At 48.7% G+C, this 25,768-nt stretch overlaps 1 protein-coding gene across 1 annotated transcript in view; it reads right to left on the bottom strand.

Moving 5' to 3' along the window:
- PAX5 (paired box 5) overlaps positions 1-25,768 on the bottom strand; it is a 186,859-nt gene that overhangs the window by 23,439 nt on the left and 137,652 nt on the right. The window contains exon 8 of the mRNA XM_055302426.1: positions 15,693-15,794. Within this exon, the coding sequence (XP_055158401.1) occupies positions 15,693-15,794 (102 nt within the window). The remainder of the gene's footprint in view (positions 1-15,692; positions 15,795-25,768) is intronic.

Here is a 25,768-nt window from a genome sequence, read left to right as displayed (position 1 = left end):
GCTCCCAGCAGTGAAGCCTGGGCAGCTCCAGGTGCAGAGCTGGGCTTGATGGTGGGACCCTGTCAAAAACCAGTCTACTTGCAGAGGTGAGGCGCGCAGCAGCAGCTTCACTCCTGGGCCTCTACGTGTGACCCACCAGCAGTCCTCCTATTTTATAACAGGGATTTTGGGTTTGGGCTGATGTTATTGAAAGGTCAAGAAGCTGTCTCAAATCCATTTTGGAAGTCAGTGGGGGAATAAATCATCAATTACGGAGGAGCACGGCACGGAGGAAGGTCTGCTCCAGGTGGCCAAGGGAGCCTGCGCCGCCCGGGACTCACAGGAGAGCATGGGAGGCAGAGACCTAAATGCGAGGAGAGACTTTCTCCTCTCAGTTGGGGTCGTGGCCAGATTTTTCTATTTGTCTGATTTTCTAATTGGGTCACAACTTCCAGAGGGAAACTGAACCCAGGAAAAGAAAACAATCATTTCTTTTTTGTCTAGCTGCCTGACTCTGGGGGAAAAGCAGAGCGCGGGAGGAGCAGGGGCCTTGGCGTGGCCTACAGGTCCCAGGCAGAAGCCCTGATGGGCCAGCGGACGGGAACTGTCTCTATCCCAGGGGGTGCTCTCCCAGCTGGCCGAGTCCCAGGGCTGAGGGGAAAGATGCGGGCTTAGGAAGAACCTGCCAAGGCGGGGATGGGTGGGCTGAGAGTCCTGCTTTGAGTGGTTCTAGAAGCCAAGTCACCCAAGGCTCACCCCAGGAATACCAGGCCTGCCGGAGGTCAGGAGACAAAATGCTTTCTTTTCACTGCTTCAGGGAAAAACTGAAAGTGGGGGAAGGGGAACATTGGTATTTCCCAGGTGGGAACAACAGAGCAGACGGCTACGGCAGCAAGAAGGCCAGTCTGGCTCTTCCTCTGATTTGCTGTGTGACTCTGAACAAGTGCTTTCCTTGACCTCACTGCACACTCGCAGGCTGATTTCTCAAGTTCAGTCCAGCCCTGTCCATCTGTGCCGGAGGGAGCTGCAGCCACAGAATGAGGACTGTCTCCAGCCCTCTGAGGTTATGTGTTAGTCACACCCTCCCCGTTCCACAGAGACACACCCCAATCTAGACCTGTGCTGACCACCTCTAATGCTTTACCCACAGGAGGATTCCCCCAAAACCAGGGGTGGGGCCCTCCGCTGGGGCTCCCATCGAGTCCATGACTTTGCAGCTGCCCCCAGTCACCTGCTCCACACCGCACACCACAAGGTCCCGGGTAAATGGCCAGTGATACACAGCTGGCCTCCAGATTGGATTCCCTCACACCCATTTTTCCAAGTGTCTCTGGCTTCCTCCTGGGGGAGTTCTGTTTCCAGAAATACTGCACCCAAAGTGGTCTCAGAAAGTCTGCACACTGAACAAAGCCCTGACGGAGACGAAGTCCAGGGCTGTGGGCATTTGCTTGGACCCAAGACTCCCGGCTGCAGACATGATACCTCCCCTTACCTAGATCCGCTTGTGCACATCCTTCTCTAGGAATCGATTTCCAGATGTTAACACAGTGTTTCTAAGAGTCAAACACCAAATTGCAAAGTCCTTGTCATCTGGACTGGAGCACCTGCTAGCTGTGTGACCTGATGCAAACCATCTTTCCTAAGCCTTGGTTTTCATCTCTGTCAAATGGGGCTATGAATGAAGCCCTCCTAACACGACGGTGTGGATCCTCGGAGATCACACACTAAAGAGGTTTGTAAATCGTAAAGGTCTGTCCAGATGGTGGTGCATATCCTTCGCATTGTTGTGAACAAGACCTCAAAATGGCCACAACTGTCATGCATCCTACTCTGGCAGGACAATGCCCAAGGCATTTGTGACCTGGAATTGCTCTTTAGACAAAAGGACATGATAACACAGTTGTCATTTTAAAATTTCCCTTCCTCGCTCTTTTATCTTTCTCGCCGCTCTCTTTTCCACTCTTTCCCTCTTCCTTTCTCTTTTTTCCTACTCTGGATCTAAGTCTCCCTGATTTGGGTCCTTTATTTGTGCCGTTGCACAGAGACTCCTTATAAAGAAAATTCATTTGTTCAGGGTCACCGCGTGGTTTTTCATTAAAAACAAATTACCCGCATTCAGGGAGGACATCTGGGCTTCGCGGGTCCCATTAATGACTATATTTCCAGCCTCCCCGGCCCGGTTGGGCTCCCCTTGCCTGTCACCCCGCGTTCCCGGCCCCGGGAGGACAATGAGAGTGACAGTCAAGTGAAAGGGAAAACATGAGGGATGAGGGCGAGAGGCGAGTCCCCTGAGAGGGGAAGGAGGGAAAAGTGAAAAAAATAAATAACTCAAACAGAGGGTAACAAGGGCCATTGTCTCCGTGTCTTCCAGCGAGGAGCCAGAGCAAATATTGGAAGAAAGAGTCGGGGCACGGAAGTCAAGCTGAAGCTCTGTTTAATTACACAGTTGGGCCCTCAGCCCCTGACTCTGGACAGGACAAGGTAGGGAGGGGCATGTGCCTGATTCAAATGAATTCCACCCATCTCCATTGAGTGCCTACTGTATTCAGGGACGGAGCAGGTGTAGGATTCCAAGAGGAGCAACCAGGAGATAGGAGCACTCCGTTGCTATAGCGCTGACCCAGGTAGACCACAGGCAGCACCTTGGGATGTGCTCATGGGAGAGACGGGGCCCTGGGGGCGGGGTGGTGGTGGGGGGCAGGCTTCCTATAAGAGCATTTGATTGGGGGCTGAGAAGGATGGTGGAACACAAACAGGGAAGATGGGGAGTAGAAGGGAAAATACTGGAATCCAAAGTGTGGTTCTCTGGTGTCCCAGCTGGGAAGAACCTCTTCTGGGCCACAAAAAGGCCTCTGGGTCAGAAAGGCCACCCACAGCCCGGATGGAGCACCAGGGAAATCAAGATCATCTCCCGGACCCAGAGCCCATTCCTTCTTTTCATGGGCACTAGGAGCTGGGTGAACTAGAGACATGAGCGCCAGGGGCCAGGCCCAGCTGCTCCTCTGTTGGCTGTGTACCCCTGGCCACAAATCCTGACTATGTCCCCCAATTTCCCAAAAAGGCATCACAATCCAATTTTTGTTTGTTTTTTAAAAAAACACCACTTGCAGAGGCCCGGTACCTCTCTGAACTCCGCTAGCCTGCTCCTGAAGTGGGTATAAACACTCCAGCCTCACCAGGTGCTTTCAGACTGCAACCAGGATAATAGAGAAGGCTCCTTTTACACCATCCTGCAGGGAGTAGGGTGGTTTGCTGGTGGAATTAGCTCGTGGGCATAAGCCTCATTAAGAAGTCTTCTGGAGAGCAGGAGCCAAGCCCTACTGGCTCTCCCTGCTCTGAGCCTGCGGAAGTTCTCTAGAGAGAAGTCCCAGGTGGAGAGACCCACAGGCTTAGAGATGGTGGTCAAGTCAGCAGAGGGCTGACAGCTGCTGAGGTCTCATAGATGGGCTTGGAGATTCCAGCAAATCAAAGGGAGGAAAACACAGACAACCCCGGTAGATTCAGTCTGGTTTTCTGGAAGAACTCCAGGATGTATAGAAGCAGAGCATACCTTTTGTATTCACTGCCCCCTACCTCGATCCGTTCATTCTCTCCCACCTCACTCCACCTCCCACTGGCTAACATATGCTTCATCCCCAATGACAAGCCAAGCCAGAGATTCATCTCTTCATAGATTCCTCCCCTGACCCAGGGTTAGCTACACTCCTAACCTCTTAAATTCTTTGATGTGGATAGTATTTCACAATTTTAGCAAAACTCTGCAAAATCAGCTTCAGACATGCCCTTCCCCCTCCAACCTTCCTATAGAGAAATTCTGGGGCCCCCTATGTCTGACATGTCTAGGCTGCACCCCCTTCTCAGTACTCTCAGAGTCCCCATAGACCTTCACTGACTTGCCCATCTGCATTATGGACTAAGACCTTTCCATAGACAAGGGTCATGGCTTTCACCTTTATATCCCTAGGCTCATGCTTGGCACATGCCGATAGTTACTAAATGTTGGGAGGGAGGGAGTGGGAGGGAGGAGAAAAGGAAAGAAAACTGGATGGATGGCGAAATCTGATCAACTCAAGTCCCCATCATTATTTTTTATATTCAATATGGTTAAAGAGGAAATCAGAGTGTCTCCCACACTGCTTCTTCCCAGACCCCCAAATGCCTTCCTATGAGGGAATCTCTCCAACTCACCTTATAGTACTTCACCCATAAAGGTACCACAATAATGATACTTCTCACTCCAAAAAACACAAAAGGCTTATTTTTATAATTTTGCTTTTGAAATTATTTGGCCACAAGCACTTTATCTAATCCATGGTTGGCTATGATTTCTCAGCAATCAAGATACAGACCAGGGAATTCTTGTAAAGTGAGAAAATCCAACTTAGACACTGTTTTCAGAGGTAATGAAATTTTTAGGAGCAATGTAATAGATAATGGAGGTGACATCATATTACAATTTATAGACATTAAAGATAACATTTATCAATGCCAGGTTTCCAGCTTCCTTTTTGAATTTTCTTTCTTTCTTTTTTAAAAAGGTTTTATTTTTTATTAATGAGAGACACAGAAAGAGAGGCAGAGACATAGGCGAGGGAGAAAACCCTGAGGGGAGCCCAATGCGGACTCAGACTCGATCCTAGGACCCTGGGATCATGACCTGAGCCAAAGGTGGATGCTCAACCACTGAGCCAGCCAGGCATCCCCCGTTTTGAATTTTCAAGGCAAAAACAGTTTGGGCCAGCCCTCAAATTGTTGTAAATTCCTGAAAAACTCTTAGGCCCTTAGCCCAGGGACCCTGCATTTCCTCTTATTGTTCCCTGGGAAGTCCTGGCTAGGATGTCAACCTCCTTCTTCAGGAGCTCGAGTCTGGTAGGGGCTAAGATGCACTCACAGATAATGTCATAAACACTAAGGGTAAAATTAACTGGAAGAAGTGGACTGGGCCCTAAGCCTGCAATGGGTAGATGGCTAGAAGGCCATCTGAGCCCTGGATATATATCCCTCCTGCATGGGGACCCCTTCCTTCCCAGACTCTCCCTTCCCAGCCCACCTGGCTGGGCTAGGCCCAGAGCACCTTTTCCTCATCTGCCCCTAACCAGGATTCAGCCACTTAACCAGAGAGAACTGCCACCCAACCCTTTGGCAGAGCCTCAGGCAAGAACAATAGAATGGCTTCAAACCCCGGGCACTTGAGGTCAGGTTGCTCCGCCACTTACTGTGCGGCCAGATGCTGAGGATGACTTCCCTGGTGCTGCTCTGCTCGGGCCTGTGCATCCATGAGCTGCCACCCTTGTCCACGGAGGGAGGATCTCCTAGAATCTGACTTGGCCATCAGGATTTAGGAGGACAAAGGCCCCCAGCCAGTGAGGCCACCCATTCTCTTCAGGGCACCCACACTCTAGGGCTGTGTACCCACACTTCTCTCTGAACCAACTTGGGAACCCAACCTCTTGGGGCTGAAAAGCCCTTAACAGCCACTAGGCCAACTGGCCCTACTTCATTTCACCCAGTGCTCAGATGCCCTCCAAATACTTCAATTTCTTCTAAAGCAAATCTTGACTATATCCCCCAATTTCCCAAAAAGGCATCACAATCCAGTTTTTGTTTGTTTTAAAAATACCACTGCAGATGCACATTAGGAGCCCAGACATATGGTCTCCCTCACTCATGACTGGTCCTCCGTAACTGCCATCAGAAGGAGAGGACACAGGGAAAGCTACCAAGTGCGCTAGACCCAGAGCAGCCTGGAGGAGGTGAGCCGGTCTCAGCTCCTCCTCCAAGCACCCCAGTGCTGGATACTTCCTGGGCAGCCAGTGAGCTCCTGGCTCAGCAGGACACTCTTCCGCAGCTAGGATTCTGCTTCTCACCTGTTTCTGCCACAGGGTATGTGTGAGAAAGGTCTGTGATGTGCTCCCTCCCTCTTCCCCTCACGAGCCCCAAAAGGACACTCTGTTTAGATGGAACTAGCTTTGCACGGTGGCAGTATTATAGCCATGCAGTTTATGCAAGGCCCAATTATTACTAATTGAAAACTTGGGGTGCCTGGGTGTCTCAGTCAGTTGAGCGTCCAATTCTTGGTTTCGGCTCAAGTCATGATCTTGCAGGTCCTGGGATGGAGCACTTAGAGCCCCTCACTGGGCTCTGCGCTCAGCAGGGAGTCTGCTTGAAGATTCTCTCCCTCTGCCCCTCCCTCCCAACGTGCACACTCTGTAATAAATAAATAAAAAACAAATAAATAAAATATAAAAAAACAAATAAATCTAAAACAAAAATAGCATTTAGATAGAACTAATCATGGTGACCTTCGCTGCTTCTAAAACTTGTCCTAACATTCCAGATTCTAAAGTCTGTTAAGAACCCATCCCAGGTGACTGTCACCACAGTATTAGGGGACCCTCCCTGTGGAGATGTGGCAATGGGTGTACATTATTAGCATATCCTGAGCCCCCTTTTGTTCAGGTGTACCCCCGGGAAGTCATTTTCAAATTACACATGATAGCCCAGGGCCATTGCCTTGTGACATCACAGACCCAGACCTGAAAGGAACTCCAGTGTATTTGCTGCTCACTTAGAACAGAGGTGGCAGGGCTCAGGGAACCTTCCAGCTGAGCTGGGAGAGGTGTCACAGGCTTAGAAATCCTGGATGGCAGGACCAGAAAGCCCCTCAGGAAGCATCTAACCCAATTTCCCCACCTCCTGGCTCCTGTTTTGAGAGAGAGCAGGGAGCCCCAAGGCCATGTCCCGAGGTCACACTACGAGTATTTGCAGCCACAATCAGAACCCAGATCTCTGAAGTTTCAATAGGACCTTCATGCTCTCAGTATGTTTTCCACCTCTGAGTCTTTGATTTTGCAATTTTTTTTGAAAGTAGTCTCCGTGCTTAGTGTGGAGCCCAGCACGGGGCTTGAACTCACCACCATGAGAGCAAGACCTGAGCTGAGATCGAGTCAGATGCTTAACCAACTGAGCCACCTAGGCGCCCCACCTTACAATTCTTTTCTTTCCCCACCTCAGCAAGATCATCAAGCTCACACGGGGTATCCATTTCTCCCCAGTCCCAGTGTCACTTCAACACAGGGGTCCCAGGAGCTAGTTACAGAGACTGTTCAGATCAGATCACTCCAGCCCCCTCATGCTCCATTCTGTGAGGGTGCAGCTGCCTTGCCCTGACTCACATCCAGATCTGCCCCGGAAGAGCCTGCCACCTGCCGAGCCTGCTGGTGGCACTCCCTCCCCACCGAGGTCTCCAGGCATTGACGTCTGGGTGCTGGGAGAGGCTCTTCCTCAATCAGCCCAGCCTGTCCTTCTGCTTGTTCCTGTGCACACCCCAGAGCTCCTGCCGGGTGCCCATGTTCTCTGCTCCTTGGGTCTTCTCATGCACCAGTCCCTCATGCAACAACGCACCTCCAACTTCTTACTGCAAACTTGCCTTTCAAGGGCCGGCCCAAGTGACCTCCTCTGGGGAGCCTTCCTGGATTTCCCCTACCTCACCCCGTGGCTCCAGCAAATTCAGCAGCCCCCTCCTTCGCATTTCCTCAGCACATTCCTATAGTTGAGCTCCTAACACAGCATACAGGAATGACTTATGTTTGTCTCCCAGCCACTCTGTGAGCTCCCTGAGGGCAGGGACTGTGTCTGCAAAACCACACTATAGCCCAGAACTGGTACTGTCAGGAAATGTTTGAAGAAGGACCCAATGTCTAGCCACCTGCGGTTCCCCCGGCTGTGCCTCGTATTCATTCCCCGTCAGTTCTGTTCCTGGTGTGGCAGAGTGACTGGGGGCCACTAGAGGGCAGCAAAGAGTCAGGGACGAGCAACAGGTGGGCGCCAGGGAGCCCAGGCTGAGCTCCGAAACACGCGGAGGGAGCCTCAAAAGCTCGCAGGTCAGGGGCCCACCAGAAGCCCCGGTGACGGGGAAGAAAGAGCTAAAACCAAAGGCCATTCATTCTCTGAGCAAACACTGAGCCTGATGCTTAGGCCTGGGAGGCACTTGGGGAGCACCGTCCAGTCCCCCTCCCTCTCCATGCTTCAGGCCCTCCACCAGCTACTTCCTGGTTTCTGGGACCCTCCCCCCTCCCACACCTGCCCATTTGCCTATCTTCAGTTCTAATTCGGGGAAGGGTCTTTATACAAGTCTGGAAAGGGGACCCTCTGGCTCCCATCCACCGGTCCTAGCCATGCCTTTCAGAATTGTGTAGAGTGTACTCTACCCGTGGTCCACATGCTAAACGAAGCCCAGAAAGTGGAAACGGCATGTCTGATCACATAGTGAGTCCCTGGCTGAGTTTGGCCACAATCCAGGCTTTTGCCTCCCTGCTGGACCCCCACTCCCCCAAACCTGCTTGGCTTCCACAGAGCAGGCCTGCCCAGCAGTGGAGGCTCAAAGTCACGGAGGGGTTTGCTATAGAAAGACAAAAGAAGCCCTCCTGCCCCCCCTCTCCTGCCACCCAGGGCTGGAGCTTAAGTAACATTACAACTGTCATTTCAAATGATTCTCGGGGGCACCTGGGTGGCTCAGTGGCTGAGCGTCTGCTTTTGGCTCAGGTCCTGATCCTGTGGTCCTGGAATGGAGTCCCGCATCGGGCTCCCTGCGGGGAGCCTGCTTCTCCCTCTGCCTGTATCTCTGCTTCTCTCTGTGTCTCTCATGAATAAATAATCTTTTAAAAAAATTTTTAATGATTCTTAGAAACAATAGGCAAGGGTGACCCAGACGGAGCTCGTGCATAGCCAGACAGCGATCAGTGTTGAAGCCATACTCCCTCCATTGTACCCCTCACTTTCCTTGAGGAACTCCCTCTCTCTCTCTGGGCCAGAGCTTGGCCCCAGCACTCCTGAACTGCGTTGTTACCTGCAGAGGGCCTTGCCTGGATGTCTGTTTGGCCTCTAAAAGTTGACAACTCAAATCCCAATCTTGCTGGCCACCAGCCTCCTCCTTTTCAACCAGCTCCCTTTCCTGCCAACGAAATTTACCCAGATGTGGGCTAGCTGGGCCACGCTCCATCCACATCAACCCACCCTAGCCACTGGGCTCAACTCCTGCTCCATCCCGAAGCCCCTGCCCTCCTTTCAGATGGCCAACAACATACAGATCCTGCAACAGGAGACCCTTCTCAATGTTACAGATCCTGCAACAGGAAACCTTTCTCAATGGAACTAACCCCAGGTGCCTCTCCTTGTCTTCAAAGTGTGCCTCCACTCCTGCTTGGCAACATTCTTTGTGACTGGATTCTTTTGTTTCTCCCATTGATCCCTGGGCTCCATGGGCCATTGAACTCTGCTGGAGAGTCCTCAACCTGATACCAGCGTAGGTCAGGCCCACTGCAGGCATGCCAGCTAGGTGTCTTTTCTCAGCACCACAGCCAGCTCAGAGCCCTGAATGAACAACAGTCATTGTCATCATCATCAACACTTGCATGGCACTTATTATATGCTAGATAAAATTCTAAGCATATTACATAAATTACATCATGTAATGCTCCCTTTCATTTCCATCACTCCCATTTTATAGATGAGGAGGAAACAGGACACAAAGAAGTTATGCAGCTTGCCCCAAGTCACGCAGCTGGTGAGAAATAGGATGGTGATTCAAAACCAGGCGATCAGGCTCCAGGGTCCATGCTTATAACCACCCAGCCTCCCTAGTGCACCCTGTGGCTGGGAACTGGGACACAGCAGCGAACAGAATAGACAGCTTTGTGTGCTGCACAGCCCTTGTATACTTGCACAGAGCTGAGGGGAAAGCAGATGAGGAAGGCATAAACCACTAAGTAAATTCCTTCACTTGTGCTTAGTATCGTGAATGAAAAGAACAGGAGACTTTGTGAGAGGAGTGATGGGTGTCCTGGTTTAGATGGTGTGGTAGGCTGGGGATCCCTGGGTGGCTCAGTGGTTTAGCCTGCCTTCGGTCCAGGGCGTGATCCTGGAGTCCTGGGATCAAGTCCCACATCAGGCTCCCTGCATGGAGCCTGCTTCTCCCTCTGCCTGTGTCTCTGCCTCTCTCATGAATAAATAAATAAAATCTTTAAAAAAAATAGATGGTGTGGTAGGCAGAATAATGCCCCACCACCATCACCAAAGAGGTCTATATCCTAATCCCTGGAACCTGTGAGCATGGCAGGCTATATATAGCAAAGGGGAACTGCCAATTAGCTGGAAGCTAAGGAGATTACCCTGGATTATCTGGGTGGGTCCCATAAAATCCCATGAGTCCTTATAAGTGGAAGGGGGAGGCCAGAGAGAAAAGTAGAAAGACGAAGATTCAGCCTGACATTGCCAGCTTTGAAGATAAAGCACTGGGACCACGAACCAAGGAATGCAGGGAGTATCAACACACTGGAAAGGCAAGAAGACAGTTCTCTCCTGGGGCCTCCGGGAGGAACACAGCCCGGCCAACACCCTGACTTTAGCCCACCGAGATTCATTTTGGGCTTCTGACCTCCAGAACCATAAGGTGATGAATTTATGTTTTAAGTCACTAGTTTGTGGTCACAGATTACATGAGCAATAGGAAATTACTATGCATTTGGTTACTGGGAAGGGCGCTCTGAGGTGAGACCCACAGCCGGGAGAGGGCTGGTCTGTAAGAGCAGCAGAGAGGGGCTGAGAAGCTGCGCCTGCCTCTCATTCCTTCTGCCAGAGTCCAGTGGGCATCTGCCTGCCCATCTCTCCCTGTTGATCCATACCTCCTCACTGGCCTCAGGTTCCTGTTCCATCCACCTTCACCCCCTTCTTTATGAAAATAAAAGCCATCAGTTAATTGAGCAATTTACTTTTTAAAAGATTTTATTTTTTAATTCATGAGAGACACAGAGAGACCTAGGCAGAGGGAGAAGCAGGCTCCCTGCAGGGAGCCCGATGTGGGACTCGATACCAGGACTCTGGGATCATGACTTGAGCTGAAGTCAGATGCTCTATAACTGAGCCACCCAGGTGCCCCTAACTGATCAATTTAACTGAAAAGCACCTAGAAATGATGTACACCAATCCATGGCAAGTGCAGTGCCCAGGCCAGGAGGAACTTGCTGTGCTCCTTCTAGGGCCTCCAATAAGCTTCTTGTCTGCTGCAGCCCAAGGAAGGCAAATAGGACGTGGTCAGGATTTCCTGGCACTCTGGCCTAAAACTCCTAAAGGGGCAGCACAAAGATGGCACATCCCTGATTGGGTCATCTCAAATACGGTTTCCTGACTGCTTAGACTAACTGAAGCCAAAGGGAGCCTAGAAATTTTAAGAGTTTCAAATGCCATGTCGATATCTGTTAGCTTGTACAAATATCGCCAGGCAGGAATCAAGTACTTCTACCGATCAAGACACTATGGAATCTTTGGTGCAAAACTTTTCGTATTTGCTAGGAATTGATGAAAATAAAACTGAACTGTGTCCACTCTAAGCTGATGTGTGCCCTCTTTGCTTTATTCAATGTAAGTGATCAATATACAGATTTTGCAGAAATGGAATCAACCAATACCAGAGAAGATTAAGAAGACTCATTATGCACACATGGGAAGGCCTTGGAGCCGGAAATGTCAGACAATGAACACCCTGAGGGCAGAATCAGGACTGAAAATACAGAGTCCAAGCCAACAAGATGGCATTTAATACGGAAAAAACGTAATGCCTATTTTTTTCAGGGCCAAAAGTTCAACTGCCCAAGTACCCTCTGGAGGCAGTTCCTCCTCAAGGTGTCCTAAAAGCAAACTTTATATGTGCAAGTCTTCCCTTAAAAGAAAAGGAGGCAGCCAAATTTCCTAAAACCTAGCATGGAAAAAAACAACTTAGAAGATCTCTAGGTTCCCACTGCATTTGCTGCTAGGGGAGGCAGGACGACTGTTCCATATAGTGAAACAGACCATTACCATGTTACAGCTTCAGACCAACGCAGGTTAAACAATCTCTTACAGCCTTGCTCAATTTGTTTCTCAAACTGTACCAACTCCACACTGGCTGTGTTGAAGGCTGTGAAATGGTATTGCCTTTAGCACAGCCACAATTAATGAACATCTCCCAGATTCAGAAGCCCAAGAGATACTGAATCAAAAGTCTGAACAGGGACACCTGGGTGGCTCAGTGGTTGAGAGGCTGCCTTTGGTACAGGGCATGATCCCAGGTCCAGGGATCGAGTCCCTGCGAGGTGCTTGCTTCTCCCTCTGTCTCTGCCTTTTTCTGTTCTTTCATGAATAAATAAATAAAATATTTAAAAAAGGGGATCCCAGAGTGGCTCAGCAGTTTAGCACCTGCCTTCGGTCCAGGGTGTGATCCTGGGGTCCCAGGATTGAGTCCCACATTGGGCTCCCTGCATGGAGCCTGCTTCTCCCTCTGCCTCTCTCTCTCTCTCTCTCTCTCTCTCTCTCTCTCATTCTCATGAATAAATAAAAAAATAAAATAAAATAAAATAAAATATTTTTTAAAAAGTCTGAACAAAGTTGAAATCCCCAAACAGGTTGTGGTCTATCCATGCCCTAATCTCTAGAACCTGTGAATGTTACTTATATGGACCAAAAAAAAGGGAGGGAGGAATGGGGGAGGGGGTTCCCTTTATAGATGTGATTAAGGATTTTAAGATGGGAAGAGGGATCCCTGGGGGGCTCAGCGGTTGAGTGTCTGCCTTCAGCCCAGGGCATAATCCTAGAGTCTCAGGATCAAGTCCCATGTCGGGCTCCCAGCGTGGAGCCTGCTTCTCCCTCTGCCTGTGTCTCTGCCTCTCTCTGTGTCTCTCATGAATAAATAAATTCAATCTTAAAATAAAATGGGTAGCGTATCCTGGATTATCCAGGCGGGCCCTATGTATCCTAACCAGGGAAAGGGAAACTTGACCCTTTCTGTGCTGTGAAGGTGGAAGAGAGAGACCCATAGGAAGGGATCTTTCCCTAGAACCTCCAGAAGGAGCACAACCCTCGGCTCCAGGACTGTGCGACAAGTCATAGGAGTTAATCCACAGTTTAATATTCATTTTCCCTGCCCCCCTCCCTATTATGTGCTAGGGGACTGTGAGGAGTACAGAAGACAAAGCAGAGGGCATGACCTTCACAACCACCATCCAGTGGTATAGCTAACTGGGCCACAAACATGCTGGGCCATGGGGTATAACAAAGCCAAGTACCAAGCAGCCCCCAGAGGAGGGCAACACCAGAGGGCTTCATGGGGCAGGTGATGTTTCTACTTAGCCTGAAGGGTAAAGTTGGATCCCAACAGGCAGAGGAAGGAAATAGTATAAACCAAGATCGAATAGACCAAAGAGTGACACTGACCGATAAGAATGTGGGGCGTGCGGGGAACCAGGGGGCAGTCGGGAGAGGGGTGAGCTGGGACAGCTGACCAAAAAGGCAAGCTGAGGCCAGATCACGTGATGCCTGAATGGCAGGCCCAAGACCCCTCTGCTGTGAGGTGGGCCCTCTTTGCTGTGTGCCAGCCCTGGGGGCCCCATGCCGGTGGGCCAGCAGTGCCCCATGAAGCCATTTCAAAAACAGCTTTGGCGATCATACTGGCAAAGAATCCCAAAGATGTGATAGAGTTTGGACCCTGAGAACAGGAACAAAGGGCCATGGCCCCAGAGCATGGAGTCCCAGCCCTGACACTGGGTCTGGAAGCGAATGAGTACCCGGGCTGTATGAGAAGAGAAAGCAAAAGGAGAAGAAAGGGAGAGAGTGGGAGGCAGACTGGGGGCTCCCGGCCAACATGCTGGTGTTCCTCCCTCCACATCGTGGACCCTCCCTCCATGCCAGGGGACCTCGCCAGCAGGCCCACCCTGTGGTAGCACCTGTCCGGCTGGCTTCCTCAGGCCTGTGATTCCTGCTGCTGCAGTTACGAGGCGGGAAATCGCTGTGGGTTCCCACTGGGAGTTCCGCCGCCCAGGGCCATTTGTATCTTGGGCCCAGTTACTAGGGCTGGGGAAATCACGAGGGCCGGGGACAGGGCAGGCTCTGTTTGGATAAACTCAACAAAGCTCAGCCGCTTCTCTGAACTTGGCCTCCTTGGGGTGTGCAGTGGGGAGCCAGCGAGGCCAGGTGGGTGGTCTCAGCCTTACCTGGCCGAGTGCCCTTGGGGGAGGGCCTGGGGCGGCTGCCTGGCCCTTGGCCATCCCCATCCGTGAGCAGCTTGGTGATGGAGTGAGAGCGCACAGAGGCAGCGCAGTAAAGGGAAGGACCCAGATTCAAGCCTCCCACCTGCAAGCTGTGCCGCCTTGGGCGATTCCCTAACTGCTCTGAGTCTCAGCTTCCCCTTTTGGAAAAATGGGGATTCGACTCCTACCCAGCTTACTTCAGAGAGTTGGAACAATAAAGGGTTCCTGGGAAAGCACTCTGCCTTTTGCAAAGTGCTATAGAAGCGTGAGAGGCTGTTAGGGGGAAGGACCTGGACTCCATCTCCCGAGAGTAGGGGTGGGAAGTGGTCTGGGTCCCCCCTGGCCTCTGTTGGCCCTGTGCACACTATTTCCCTATGCTCTGCCAATAACCCATCCGGCCAGCAGGAAGGCAAAGGCTCTTTGCAGGTGTGAACCTGGCAGGCCTCCCTGGCACTGGGGAGGCCCAGGGCAAGAGTACACGCAGAGGCCATTTCCCATATGTCTCATATTTAAAAGTCATAAATCAAGCTAACAAACCGTTAAATGAAATATGCTCTGTCCTCCTACCTTGTTAAATACATCTTTGTAACAACCTGGAAGGCCAGGAGTGAATTGAGAATTCTGGGACTCCTTTGCATCTGTGCCAGGACCTGGTTGCACGTGGAAAGCCCAACCAGGCTGTAATTTGCCCTGCTTCCCTTCTCAGACCTAGGTTCTCTCATCATCCTATGGGGACTCACGTGTCGGTGTGAACACCCAGTCTCAGACTCAGTTCTATCCATCCCCCACCCATCCTCGGGCCCGGGCCGCACACGCCCATGACATGGGCTGAGGAAGAGACTGGAAGAGGCATGGGGTTATCTGAGCAGGACCTCTAGGATGGACTAGAAGGAGGAGCTTCAGCACCAGGTAAATGATTCAGAACAACAAACAATACTGACCCTTAAAAGAAGTTTAACAACATCCAATCCGGTCCTAATATCCCCCCTGATTTATTTAAACATCTTTGAAAAAATGATACTTTGGGTTTCCCTGCAATGCTCATGCCCTTAGTACATAGAGAGCCAGCACCATGATGATGTGTCGTCTTTCCCCACACCATCCTACCATGGAAGGAACATGGTGCCTCCTTTCTAAAATGTCTTTAAAGAAACTGACACATTGCTGGCCCGAGGGGATGAGGTTTCTGTGGCCACAGGGTATTCAGTTTAGAATCAAGTGACAAACCCACCAGCCAACACCCCATGTGTCCTGAGCACATGGTCCTCAACCCCAAGGAGTAAGGCTGCTGAGAACAGGGGGGTGGGGGGAGCCTCCTGGTGTTCACCTCACACGAGTTGGCGGGGGGGATGGAGGAGGACCCCTACTGAGCACTGGCCGGGCAACCTCTGGCCAGGTCCCGCACCCCTCTGTGTTCAGACTATCTTGTGGCCGCCAAGGGGCCGTTTGAGTGACAGTCAAGGCTCCCCCTTTCTGGGTTCATGCTGGCCCCACTAAGGCCCAGCTGTGGAGAAAGAGACTGAGAGTGCAGACCTCTGCCTCATTTATTCAGGTCCACTTCTCAGAAGCATAGAGGTCACCCAGGCTGTTTGGGGGGATGCCCCCCCGAAACCCCGTCCACTGCCTGCTGTGGAGACGCCAGCAGTGCAAACTCACCAGGCACCATCCCTGTCAGCGTTGGTGCTGAGTAGCTGCCCTGTCCGGCGGGGGGGACGTGCGGAGGGTACCCGGGGAGGGTCGTGCTCGCCAAGTCACGGCCTGAGGAATCAAAGCAACAAATCACGGGGTGAGTGTCTCCATGGCCAGCCGCTCATGTCCACGGCTCCTGGGACATCTGCACATTTGTCACGTCTGGGCGTCAAACGCCAGTGTGCCCCACCTCCCTCCCGTCACTCATGCATGCAAACACATGCACGTACACACACACACACACACACACACACACACACACACACACACCCCTCCAGCCACGCTGGCTCCACTCAGCAAGAACCCAGGACAGCTCGGCTGCTTCCCTGGGGAAATGGAGCTCAGGCCAGCTCACCTTCGAGAGCTGAAGCAGCACTCGGACTTCTCTCCCCCTCCACGAACCTTTGCTTCTGCTGTGCCTCTGCGCAAAGCACCCTCTCCTCCAGCTTCACGCAGCCGCCAAACACCACTGACCTTTGGAGGCCAGCCCAAACACCTCCCTCCTCCCACTCCACCTCCCTCCTCAGACCCTACAGCTGTGTATCTGGTCCTTACTAAATCCTGCCTCCTTTGGCCCAGAGCTAGTCATTCACCCAACAAAGGCGCAGGAAGTGTACCTCCTCGTACCAGCCACTGTTCTGGGCCCTGGGATGTGGAGATTAAGGCCTCGCCATTGGGAGCAGACACTCTGGTGGGTATGTGTTCACCTCTTTGCAGGCTGCCAGCTTCTGGAGGGCAGGGGTGACACCTCATTTATCCACCATCGGGCCTGGCACCCGGTAGGCCCTGAGTAAACGCAGAACGAACGGAGTGTCCAAATGTGCTGGGTTTCACGCTGTATGGGAGAAACCCCAGGAAGCAGAACTCTGTAAGGAGATGGCACCGAGAAAGTGTAAGGAAAGTGGAACCTTGACCTCCTCTGAATGTGGGCACCGAAGACTGGGTGAGGGCAGCTCCTGACCATGAAGAGCCAAGCCAGGTCCCAGGAACCTCTTCTGAGGCCCAGGGGGATGGTGCAGGCATTACCACAGGTAGCTGACTCTGAGCTCAGCCCCACTAGCAGGTGGCCCAAGGAGAGAGCCCCTCTGAACAGCACTCCCCCAAAGAATCCAAGCCAGCACACGGTATGGGCTGTGAATGTTCCCCAGATAAACCAACAGCCTTTCCAGTGCCAGTCATTCAAAGGCTGTCCAGCCAACAGCCAGAAGCTGCCTCATTTCACAGGGTTCCCCTTACCTTCCAGAACCTTATGAAACAGCAGGCATGTGGCTCCCCCCTTCCCTCTGCTCACCACCTCCCTGGCTTGGGATTGGGCATCTCAGTTTGTGATAAGCATCACTCATGTCTCTTCATTTATAATAAAGGTGATTTAAGAAGGTTTTCTCCCCAGCCCTCTCCTGCCTCCTGCCATCCTCCTCTGAGCCAGCCCTCACGGCCCTCTGTGGCAGCTCCTCTCTCCAGAGAGTAAACTCCAGGGTCAAGTATTTGTACAAGGTCAGAAAGGCAGAAGCCCACAAATATTTGTTAAGTGAATGAAAGAAGCGGCCCTGCGGGAGCAGCAAGAGCTTTCTGGAGCCCATAAGGGTCTCTCCGTTTGCAGTCAAGAATTGGGGAAGGGAGGGCTCTTGAAGCTCTTCTTAGCCAACCCCTGTTGCCATTCTGTGGATGGAAAAGCTGAGACCCACAGTGGGTGGGGAGCAACTGGCTCAGATCCCACAGGGAGCAGGAGGCAGAGCAGGTACTTGAGCTCACATTTCGTAACATCAGCCCAGGACCCTCCTCTACCTTAAGCAGCATCATGGTAGAGGTGGGAAGAGCACTCACACCCAACACACAGCCCTGTCCACACCGTCACAGAGATTTGGTGACCCGAGGGCTGCTAAAAAGGGTAACTGAGGAGCCAGAGTGAGCCTAAGAGTCAGACTAATTGGTACAAGGCTGTGAGACATGCAGAGAAAATAACCATGGCTGGAGCTCTGATAGGCTGCGGAGCTCCAGCCCCAGCACTGCCCCAGGCTCACACCCCTGATAACAACAAACCATAAATGCAATGACAGAGGTCACATGTTTAGCCACTCCCTCCACTGCCATGGACATACACCTGGCTATGCTCTGACCGTGAGTCCAGAGGATCCACGTATCTCTCGGCTGAGACACCCAGGCTGAGCCTTACCTTCAGGCCACACTGTCACCATTGCTTATTGGCTCTGGCATGCAGAAGAAAATTCAACTATGCAGTTTTTGTGGATATGTGTGTAGGCATAGGAGCCAAGACCACATCAGAGAGAGGCCAAATCTGTCTCCTGAAAGATAGAGGGCATTATCCTGATAGGAGGCAGCCTGGTGCAGGAAGTTCAAGGGAGCCAAGCCTCATAAGGCCCACATCTGGTTGCCTGAGATGGGAAAGAGGGTCTTAGGAAGAGAAAGAGCTGGACCAGGGACACTCAGCTGATTTGAGGCAAGGCTAGGACTGGAAAGCAGCTCTCCTGCCCCTAGGACTAGATTCTTTCTTCAACAAGAGTTTGTGCCTTTGGTCAGAACCCCAACAGTTTCTGCCAGTGTTACACATGCTTTAAAACCTTGATCCCTAAAGCAGAAAATGCAATGCTTCACTAAAGCACTGAACTCAAGAAGCCAGATAAAAAAATAAAATGGGGTACTTGGATGGCTCCCAGTAGGTTAAGTGTCCAACTCTTGACTTCAGCTCAGGTCATGATCTCAGGGTCTTGATATCAAGTCCCACACTGGGCTCCATGCTGGCCATAGAGCCTGCTTAAGATTGTCTCTCTTCCTCTGCCTCTCTCCCTCTTTCCCTCTCTAACAACATCATCATCATCATCATCAACAACAACAACAACAAAGTAATGAAATGAACTAGGGAAAACAGGAGGAAGGAACTGATAAAGAAAAAGTAAAAGATAAAGAATTAGGAAACAGAGAAAAGCAGATACAACAATAAATGCACCCAAAAATTATTATTGGAAAAGACCAGTAAGACAGACAAACCTAGGGCAAGATCCAAAAAGGAAGACGCAAATATCAAGAAAAGGAATGAGGAGAAGGTACAACCAGAAGCATAGGAGAGATGATATTAAAAAAAGTAAAGATACTCTACACTAATAAATGTGGACATCTCAACAGGAGGGACAATTTTCTAGGGAAACATGAATTACCAAAATTAACTCAAGAAGGAGAAAACACGAACTGCCCAATCACTTTGGCAGAAATAGAAAATTCTTTTTTTAAAATTATTTTTTAATATACGATGTCCATTTAGTGTTCAGGCAAGTATTTCTCTGTTTTTGTTTGGGGCAAGTTCTTTTAAACCTTCAAAGGACACATACTTTTGTTATTAAACTGTTCCAGGATATATAAAGCTGAAGAAAATCTTCCCAATTCATCTTTCCAAGCTAGCATAATCCTGATATGAAAACATAACAAAGATGTTTCAAAAATGAAAATTAAGGGCTAGTGTCACAATTTATTAATATCCATGCAAAAAATCTACAGTCTCATTGATCAAACCATATTAGAAACAATAATATACCATGAACAAATAAAGTTGATTCCAAGTATGCAAGGATGATTCAGTATTAAAGCCCTGGTTGGAAAATCATAGTAATGGATCAAAAGTTGAAAACCATATGATTATATCAAAGCTGTGGGAAAGGCATTGGCTAAAATTCAATACTAATTCCTTGCAATACCTCTTGGTAAATAAGAATTGAAATATACTTCTTTGATCTGGTACTGATCTTAAATTTTGAGTCAACGTCATACTTAATTGGTGAAATACTTGTAACATTCTTTATTAAAATCAAAAACTAAAAAAAGTTTTAGCCAGTACAAGAAAAGATAGAGATCCAAGAGGAATTAAACACTGTGAGTGGGGAAAACACCAAAATGATCATTAGCTGGGGAGATTGTGAACCTGGAAAATTAGTTCATCTACTAGAACCAGTGACAAGGTTTGGTGAGACAGCTGGGTAATGGGTACCTAGAATCAATCTTTCTAGATTCAGTAGCTCCCTACCACCTATCCAATCAAGTGTAGATTTTTCAGGTTGGCTTCCAAAGCCCTCCTCTGTCTGTACCCCCAACCTATGAACCTTCCAGCCTCATCAACCCTGGCTTCCCCCAGAGCCCTTCCCCAAACCTGCTCTGCCCTACCCCTTCCCCATACCACCTGTGCTCATGCTGTTCCCTTTCTCACTGCCCTTCTCTCATTCAATTCAACATTGCATCCAATCTCCAAATTCTGCCCGCAAGAGTCCGTTCCTCTTCTGCAGGTCCCTCTGCTCCCCACCCTGTCCCTGTGCAAAGGGAGCATCATGCCGGGGGAACAGATAAGCTGGGGGTGGTGTTCATGATGAGAAGACAGCACTTACTTACCAAACACTCTTTGACATGCATTAACTCATTTTATCATCCTATCAACTCCGTGAGCCTCATGATCATGCCCAAGAACTGAGGAATGGAGAGATTAAATAACTTGCCTAAGGTTACCCTGCTAGGAGGAGACAGAGCGGAGATTTGAACCCAGGTGCCCAGGCTCCAGCCTGAGCTCCTTCGGTGGCAGCAGGGGGTGGGTGTGTGGGTGAGAATGAGCCTCGAAGGAGGATGGAGAACTAGGAGGTTCAATTATTCAGGTTAGCAGCTGAAAGGGGTGAGCAGGTTGGAGTGAGGGAGAGAGTATGGGGCGTCAAAGACGGGCTGCTAGAGTCAGGACAGAAAGTGGTTGTCAGTGCCCATTGGGGCAGAAACTCACCGATATTAGTCCGCCAGACTACCTAGACACGTGCTCCAGGGGGTGGGGCCGCACGGTGCCTGGCATGTGGTGAGTGCTCAGCACTCTCGGTGGGGAAGCAGGACACAAAGCCCAGCCAGGACCCATTTATTGGTCTTGCTACTTAAGAAACTGCTGTGGAACTCTGAGCAAGCCCCTCCACTCGGAGACTCAGTTTTTCCCAAATTTAAAAGAAAGCTCTTAACTCAATACTCTCCAAGAGTCCCCAAAGCTCATCCTGGTCTCTGTGTGCATATACCCAAAGGATAATTCAGCTCTGAGTAGATTTTTCTGCTCTAAGGTCCAACTGCACCCCAGCTCTGGAACCTCGGCAATCAATTCTGTAATGTAATCCTGTTGCCTGGAGGGCTAATATGCCCTCCTTAGGACAATGGCAGGCAGTTCTCCGAGCTTCTAGCCTCAGTGGGGGCTTGGATCAGCTCCAGCAAGGGTTCAGGCCCTGGCCACCACACCATGAATTCATGCCATTCCCGGTCCCTCCTCTCAGGCCATTAGGGTGGCAGCGAGCAAAGTGAGGACCTGACAAATGGCTATCCTACAAATAACCTTGCCTCTGAGTTCCCTGTTGCTGGAGAATTCCTTTGCATTACCCATAGCTCCAATTTCACCCAGCAAATGTCCCTACGATCAAAGGCTTGTGGCTGCATTTACCTTCCTTGGACTGGCCATAAAAGCAGAGTCTGAGTTATCACTTGTGGCGAACAGCAAAGGGAAAGACGGACTGTGTCTATGACATCTCCAGCCTCCTGAGCCCTCCTACTCTGTGCCAGACACTGGGATAGGCTGTTCATGAACATTATTCCATTTAATCCTCACAAACTTAAAAAGTTCCAATAAACTTAATGAGATCTTATGGGGATGTCAGAGGGAGGCTGACTGCCGGTCAATATAGAAAGGAAGGTAGCAGAACATGGCAATTAAGAGCACCCAGTCCGGGGGTACCTGGGTGGTTCAGTCTGTTAAGCGTCTGCCTTTGGCTCAGGACATGAACTCAGGGTCCTGGGATGGAGCCCCTCATCAGGCTCCCTGCTCAGTGGGGAGCTTGCTTCTCACTTTCCCTCAGTTCCTCCCCCTACTCATGTTCTCTCTCTTTTTCTCTCTCAATAATAAATAAATAAATAAATAATAATAAATAAAATCTTTCAAAAAGAAAAAAAAAAAAGAGTATCCAGTCTGCCCAGGCTTGGATCCTTGCTTTACCGCTTACTAGTTATGCAGCCTTGAGAGGATTTCTTAACCATTCTGAGCCTGCATTTCCTTATCTGTAAAATGAGGATAATAGTAGCCAACACTTATTTAGAGCAAACAGTAGTTAACACTTAGAAAGCCAGACACACTCAAACTCATTGATTCCCACAATATCTCTATTCGAGAGCTACCTATTATCCCTATTTTATGGAGGGGGAAACCAAGGCATAGAAAGTTCCAGTGTCTGGCCACAGTCACACAGCTGGTGAGTAAGGAAGCCAGGTTTTAAACGCAGCCAGTCTGGCTGGCAAGTTTGCACTCTCCACCCTCACACTGTGCCACCAGGCACTGGTAACAGTAACATGCCTCTTCCACGGGGTGCTATAAGGAGTCAGTGAGACAGTCATGCCCAGCATGCAGCATGTGCTAGCCCACAGCAAGCACCTGCAGAAGACTGAATTGTGGGCTCCAACCCCTCAACCCACTGTGATAACCGTCCTCTTGAAAAAGAAATGGTAATCTGACACCAAAAATGTAGGGAAAACATATTAATTATTAAATATTAGACTTTTTCAGACCGGGGAAATTCAGTTTTATGAAAAAGTAAAAAGAAACTTCCTCCTATTAGAGGCACAGTGTGCTTGTTGACCCCTTCAGTTCGGGCTCAGCCATGTGCTTTGCTTTGGCTGATAGGATGTTAGCAGACATTCAGCAAGCAGAAACTTGTTATATGCTGGGTGTCCCAACACCATGAGAATAGGCCCTGGCTAGCCAGCTGCCAAGAGAAAGGAGTCATGGGGAGCCCAGATGGACTAGCCTACAAATGGAGCCAACCCCAGCTTTGATTAGCCAACCCCCAGGTATAAGAACAAGAATAAATGATTGTTGTTTTAAGACCCAAATGTTGGGGTGGTTTGCTAAGCAGCAGTATTGTGGCAATAGCTGATTGACACAGGACTTCATAAATGTTAGCTGTTCTTGTTTTCGTTGTTATTCTCTGCTTGAGAATACTCTGCCTGGGACTTTCTAAGGACATCTGTCTAAAGCTGAGCAGAGGATGGACATCATCTGGTGGGAACTCACAAAGTAAATTTAACCCTCACCTTTGCTTTGATGCCTAAAAGGATTCTCCTGACACTGAGCTGAGGATTCTATGACCCTGGAGTGTATGAGCACTTTTCCCCTCTCAGTCCCTGCCCTAAACATTTCAGGCATGTCTCCAGGACTGGGGGTTTTAACAACTGGCCCACACAAGACAACGAAGATGCTATTGCTCCTTTGCGCTCTAATTCAGGCCTCTAGACTCAATGGGATGCCAGAATCAATGCTTCTGAAATCAATATGACTTCAATACACATATTTATATCTTTTTTTTTTTGCTAAGGAAGAAATGATTTATATCATTTGCAATGGCACTGAATCTTACTGATGGCATGTAATACATTTGCACACAGTGATTTAGGTTTGTAACATAAGTCTTTCTATTAAGAGCACACAAGTACATCCTGGACAATTCATGTGTTGCTTCCTCTTTCCAGAGAGAATAATCAAGACTTGGCCTTGGTCAATGAGTCCATATAGCAATGGCCTTAGAAATGAGTCCATACAGACCTTCTGTCAATACAAAAGTCTTTGAGATAGACTTAGTTTAAAATAACTCACTCTTTTCAACCCCAAGTGGAAGGAACCTATCCCAGTTATATGAATGAGGAAACTGAGGTTCAGAAATGAGTTTTGACTGACCTAAGGTTGCAGAGTAAGTGGTAGAACAGGGACTTCAACTTACGACACATGACTTCTAGTTAAATGCTATTCTTGAAGGATTACTCAAAATGCCCCCCTCAACGGGACAAGCCCTGCCAGATGTTTTTTTTTCCTGCCAGATGTTAAAACAGTCTACAAAGCCTTCATAATTAAAGGTGTGATACTAGCACATGAATAGATAGAAAGCCAGTGGAACCGAATAGAAAGTCTAGAAATAGACCTAACTATATATGGAAATCTAACATACAACAAAGGTAGGATTGCAAATCATTTGAGCAAATACAGACTTTTTATTAAATGGTGTTAGGATGACTGGAGAGCCATTTTTGAAAAAAGATAAAATTGATGGATTCTTCATACTATATACCAGAATAAACACCAAATGAATCTGAGATACAAATGTAAAAAATAGGAGCACCTGGGTGGCTCAGTCAGTTAAGCATCTGTCTTCAGCTCAGGACATAATCTCAGGGTCCTGGAATCAAGCCCTCCATCTGGCTCCCTGTTCACAGGGAACTTGTTTCTCCCTCTCCTCCCTGCTCAAGCTCTCTCTCACTATCTCTCTCTCTCTCTCTCAAATGAATAAATAAAATCTTTCTAAAATGTAAAAAATAAACTATGCATATACCAAAAGAAAACACAGGTGAATTCCTCTCTCATGTGCAAGGAGAAGCTTTCTCACCATGACTCAAAATCAGATAGATGCACACATCACATACAAAACTTAACTCAAAATGGGTCAAAGATCAAAGCTAAAACTATAAAACTCACAGAAGAAAACAGAGGCATAAATCTTCATGACCTTGGATTAGGCAATAATTTCTTAGATATGACACAAACAACAAAAGAAAAATTAGATCAAGTGAACTTTATAAAAATTTAAAACTTCTATGCTTCAAAGGACATCATCAAGAAGGTACATAGATGACCTAGAGAATGGGAAAAAATATTTGCAAGTCATATATCTGATAAATGACTTGTACCTAGAAAATTAAAAGCACTCTTATAGCTCAACAATAAAAAGACAAGCAACCAAATTTAAAAATGGGCAAACATCTGAATAAAAAAGATGTACAAATGACCAATAAGTACATGAAAAGACATACAACTCATTAGCTATCAAGGAAATGTAGATCAAAACCACCATAAGACACCACATCACACCCACTATAATCAAAAAAGTTATGACAAGCATTGACCAAAGATGTAGAAAACTGGAACACTTGCACTCTGCTGGTGAGAATGTAAAATTGTGCAACCATTTGGAAGAGCTTGACAGTTCTCAAAAAGTTACATGTAGAGTCACCATGTGACCCAGTAATTCCACTCCTAGGTATATGCCCAAGAAATATGAAAACTTGTGTTCACACAAAAATGTGTACACAAATGTTCATTATTCATAACAGCCAAAAAGTGAAATCAGTAGCTACTATCCCTATATACCAAGAACTTGTAAAAAGTAAAGGTAAAAGGTCAAAAAGTCCCATAGAAAAATGGGCAAAATTCATGGACAGAAAACTCACCAGAATAAATAAATAATATATATATATATATATATATTTTTTTTTTTTGAGAGAGAGAGAGACTAAAACAAATTGAAGAGATGTTCAGGTTCACTCATACTACTAGAAATGCAAATTAAACACAAAATGGTACAACTCCATATAGAGGTGGTATATCTGACAAAATGATACATGCATTTACCCTTCCAACAAGCAATCCTACTTCTAGGGATTTACCTTGAACATACGTACACCTTCAGCACTACACAAATGCGTGTGCACAGGTTAATCATTGCAACATTATCTGTAACTACAAAAAGCTAGAAACTCTATCTAAAGGTCCAAACATAGATAAACGGGTGAATAAAAGGTGATGAATACACACAATGGGGTACTATGCAGCTGTGCAAATGAATGAAGAGTTGGGGGGCATCAGCCTGGCACAAGTGGAGTCCAGGAGCTAAATCCTGGCCTCCCCAAGCCCCTGCAGTAGGTTGCAGAACTGCACCTACTTAAGGGGCATGAAGCCACCTGCACCTGCTTTACCCCCAGTTGCCCCTAGAGACAAATCTAGGTTTCCAAGACTGACAGTAGAGGGGTACAGGGAAGGAAGGGGTGGTGGAGTTTGGAGTCACACAGGCCTAGGTTCAAATCTTGGCACTATCACTTAGTAGCTGTGTGACCTCTGGCAAGTAATACAATCATTTGAACCTTGGTCTTCCTTTTATGATTAGGAGAAGGGGGTATCTATTGGGAGTGAAACAATAATGTTTGCTGTGATG

This window comes from Nyctereutes procyonoides, unplaced genomic scaffold, assembly GCF_905146905.1.
Source record: "Nyctereutes procyonoides isolate TBG_1078 unplaced genomic scaffold, NYPRO_anot_genome, whole genome shotgun sequence".
Classification (NCBI taxonomy): domain Eukaryota; kingdom Metazoa; phylum Chordata; class Mammalia; order Carnivora; family Canidae; genus Nyctereutes; species Nyctereutes procyonoides.
This window is presented reverse-complemented; position numbering and strand designations above follow the sequence as displayed.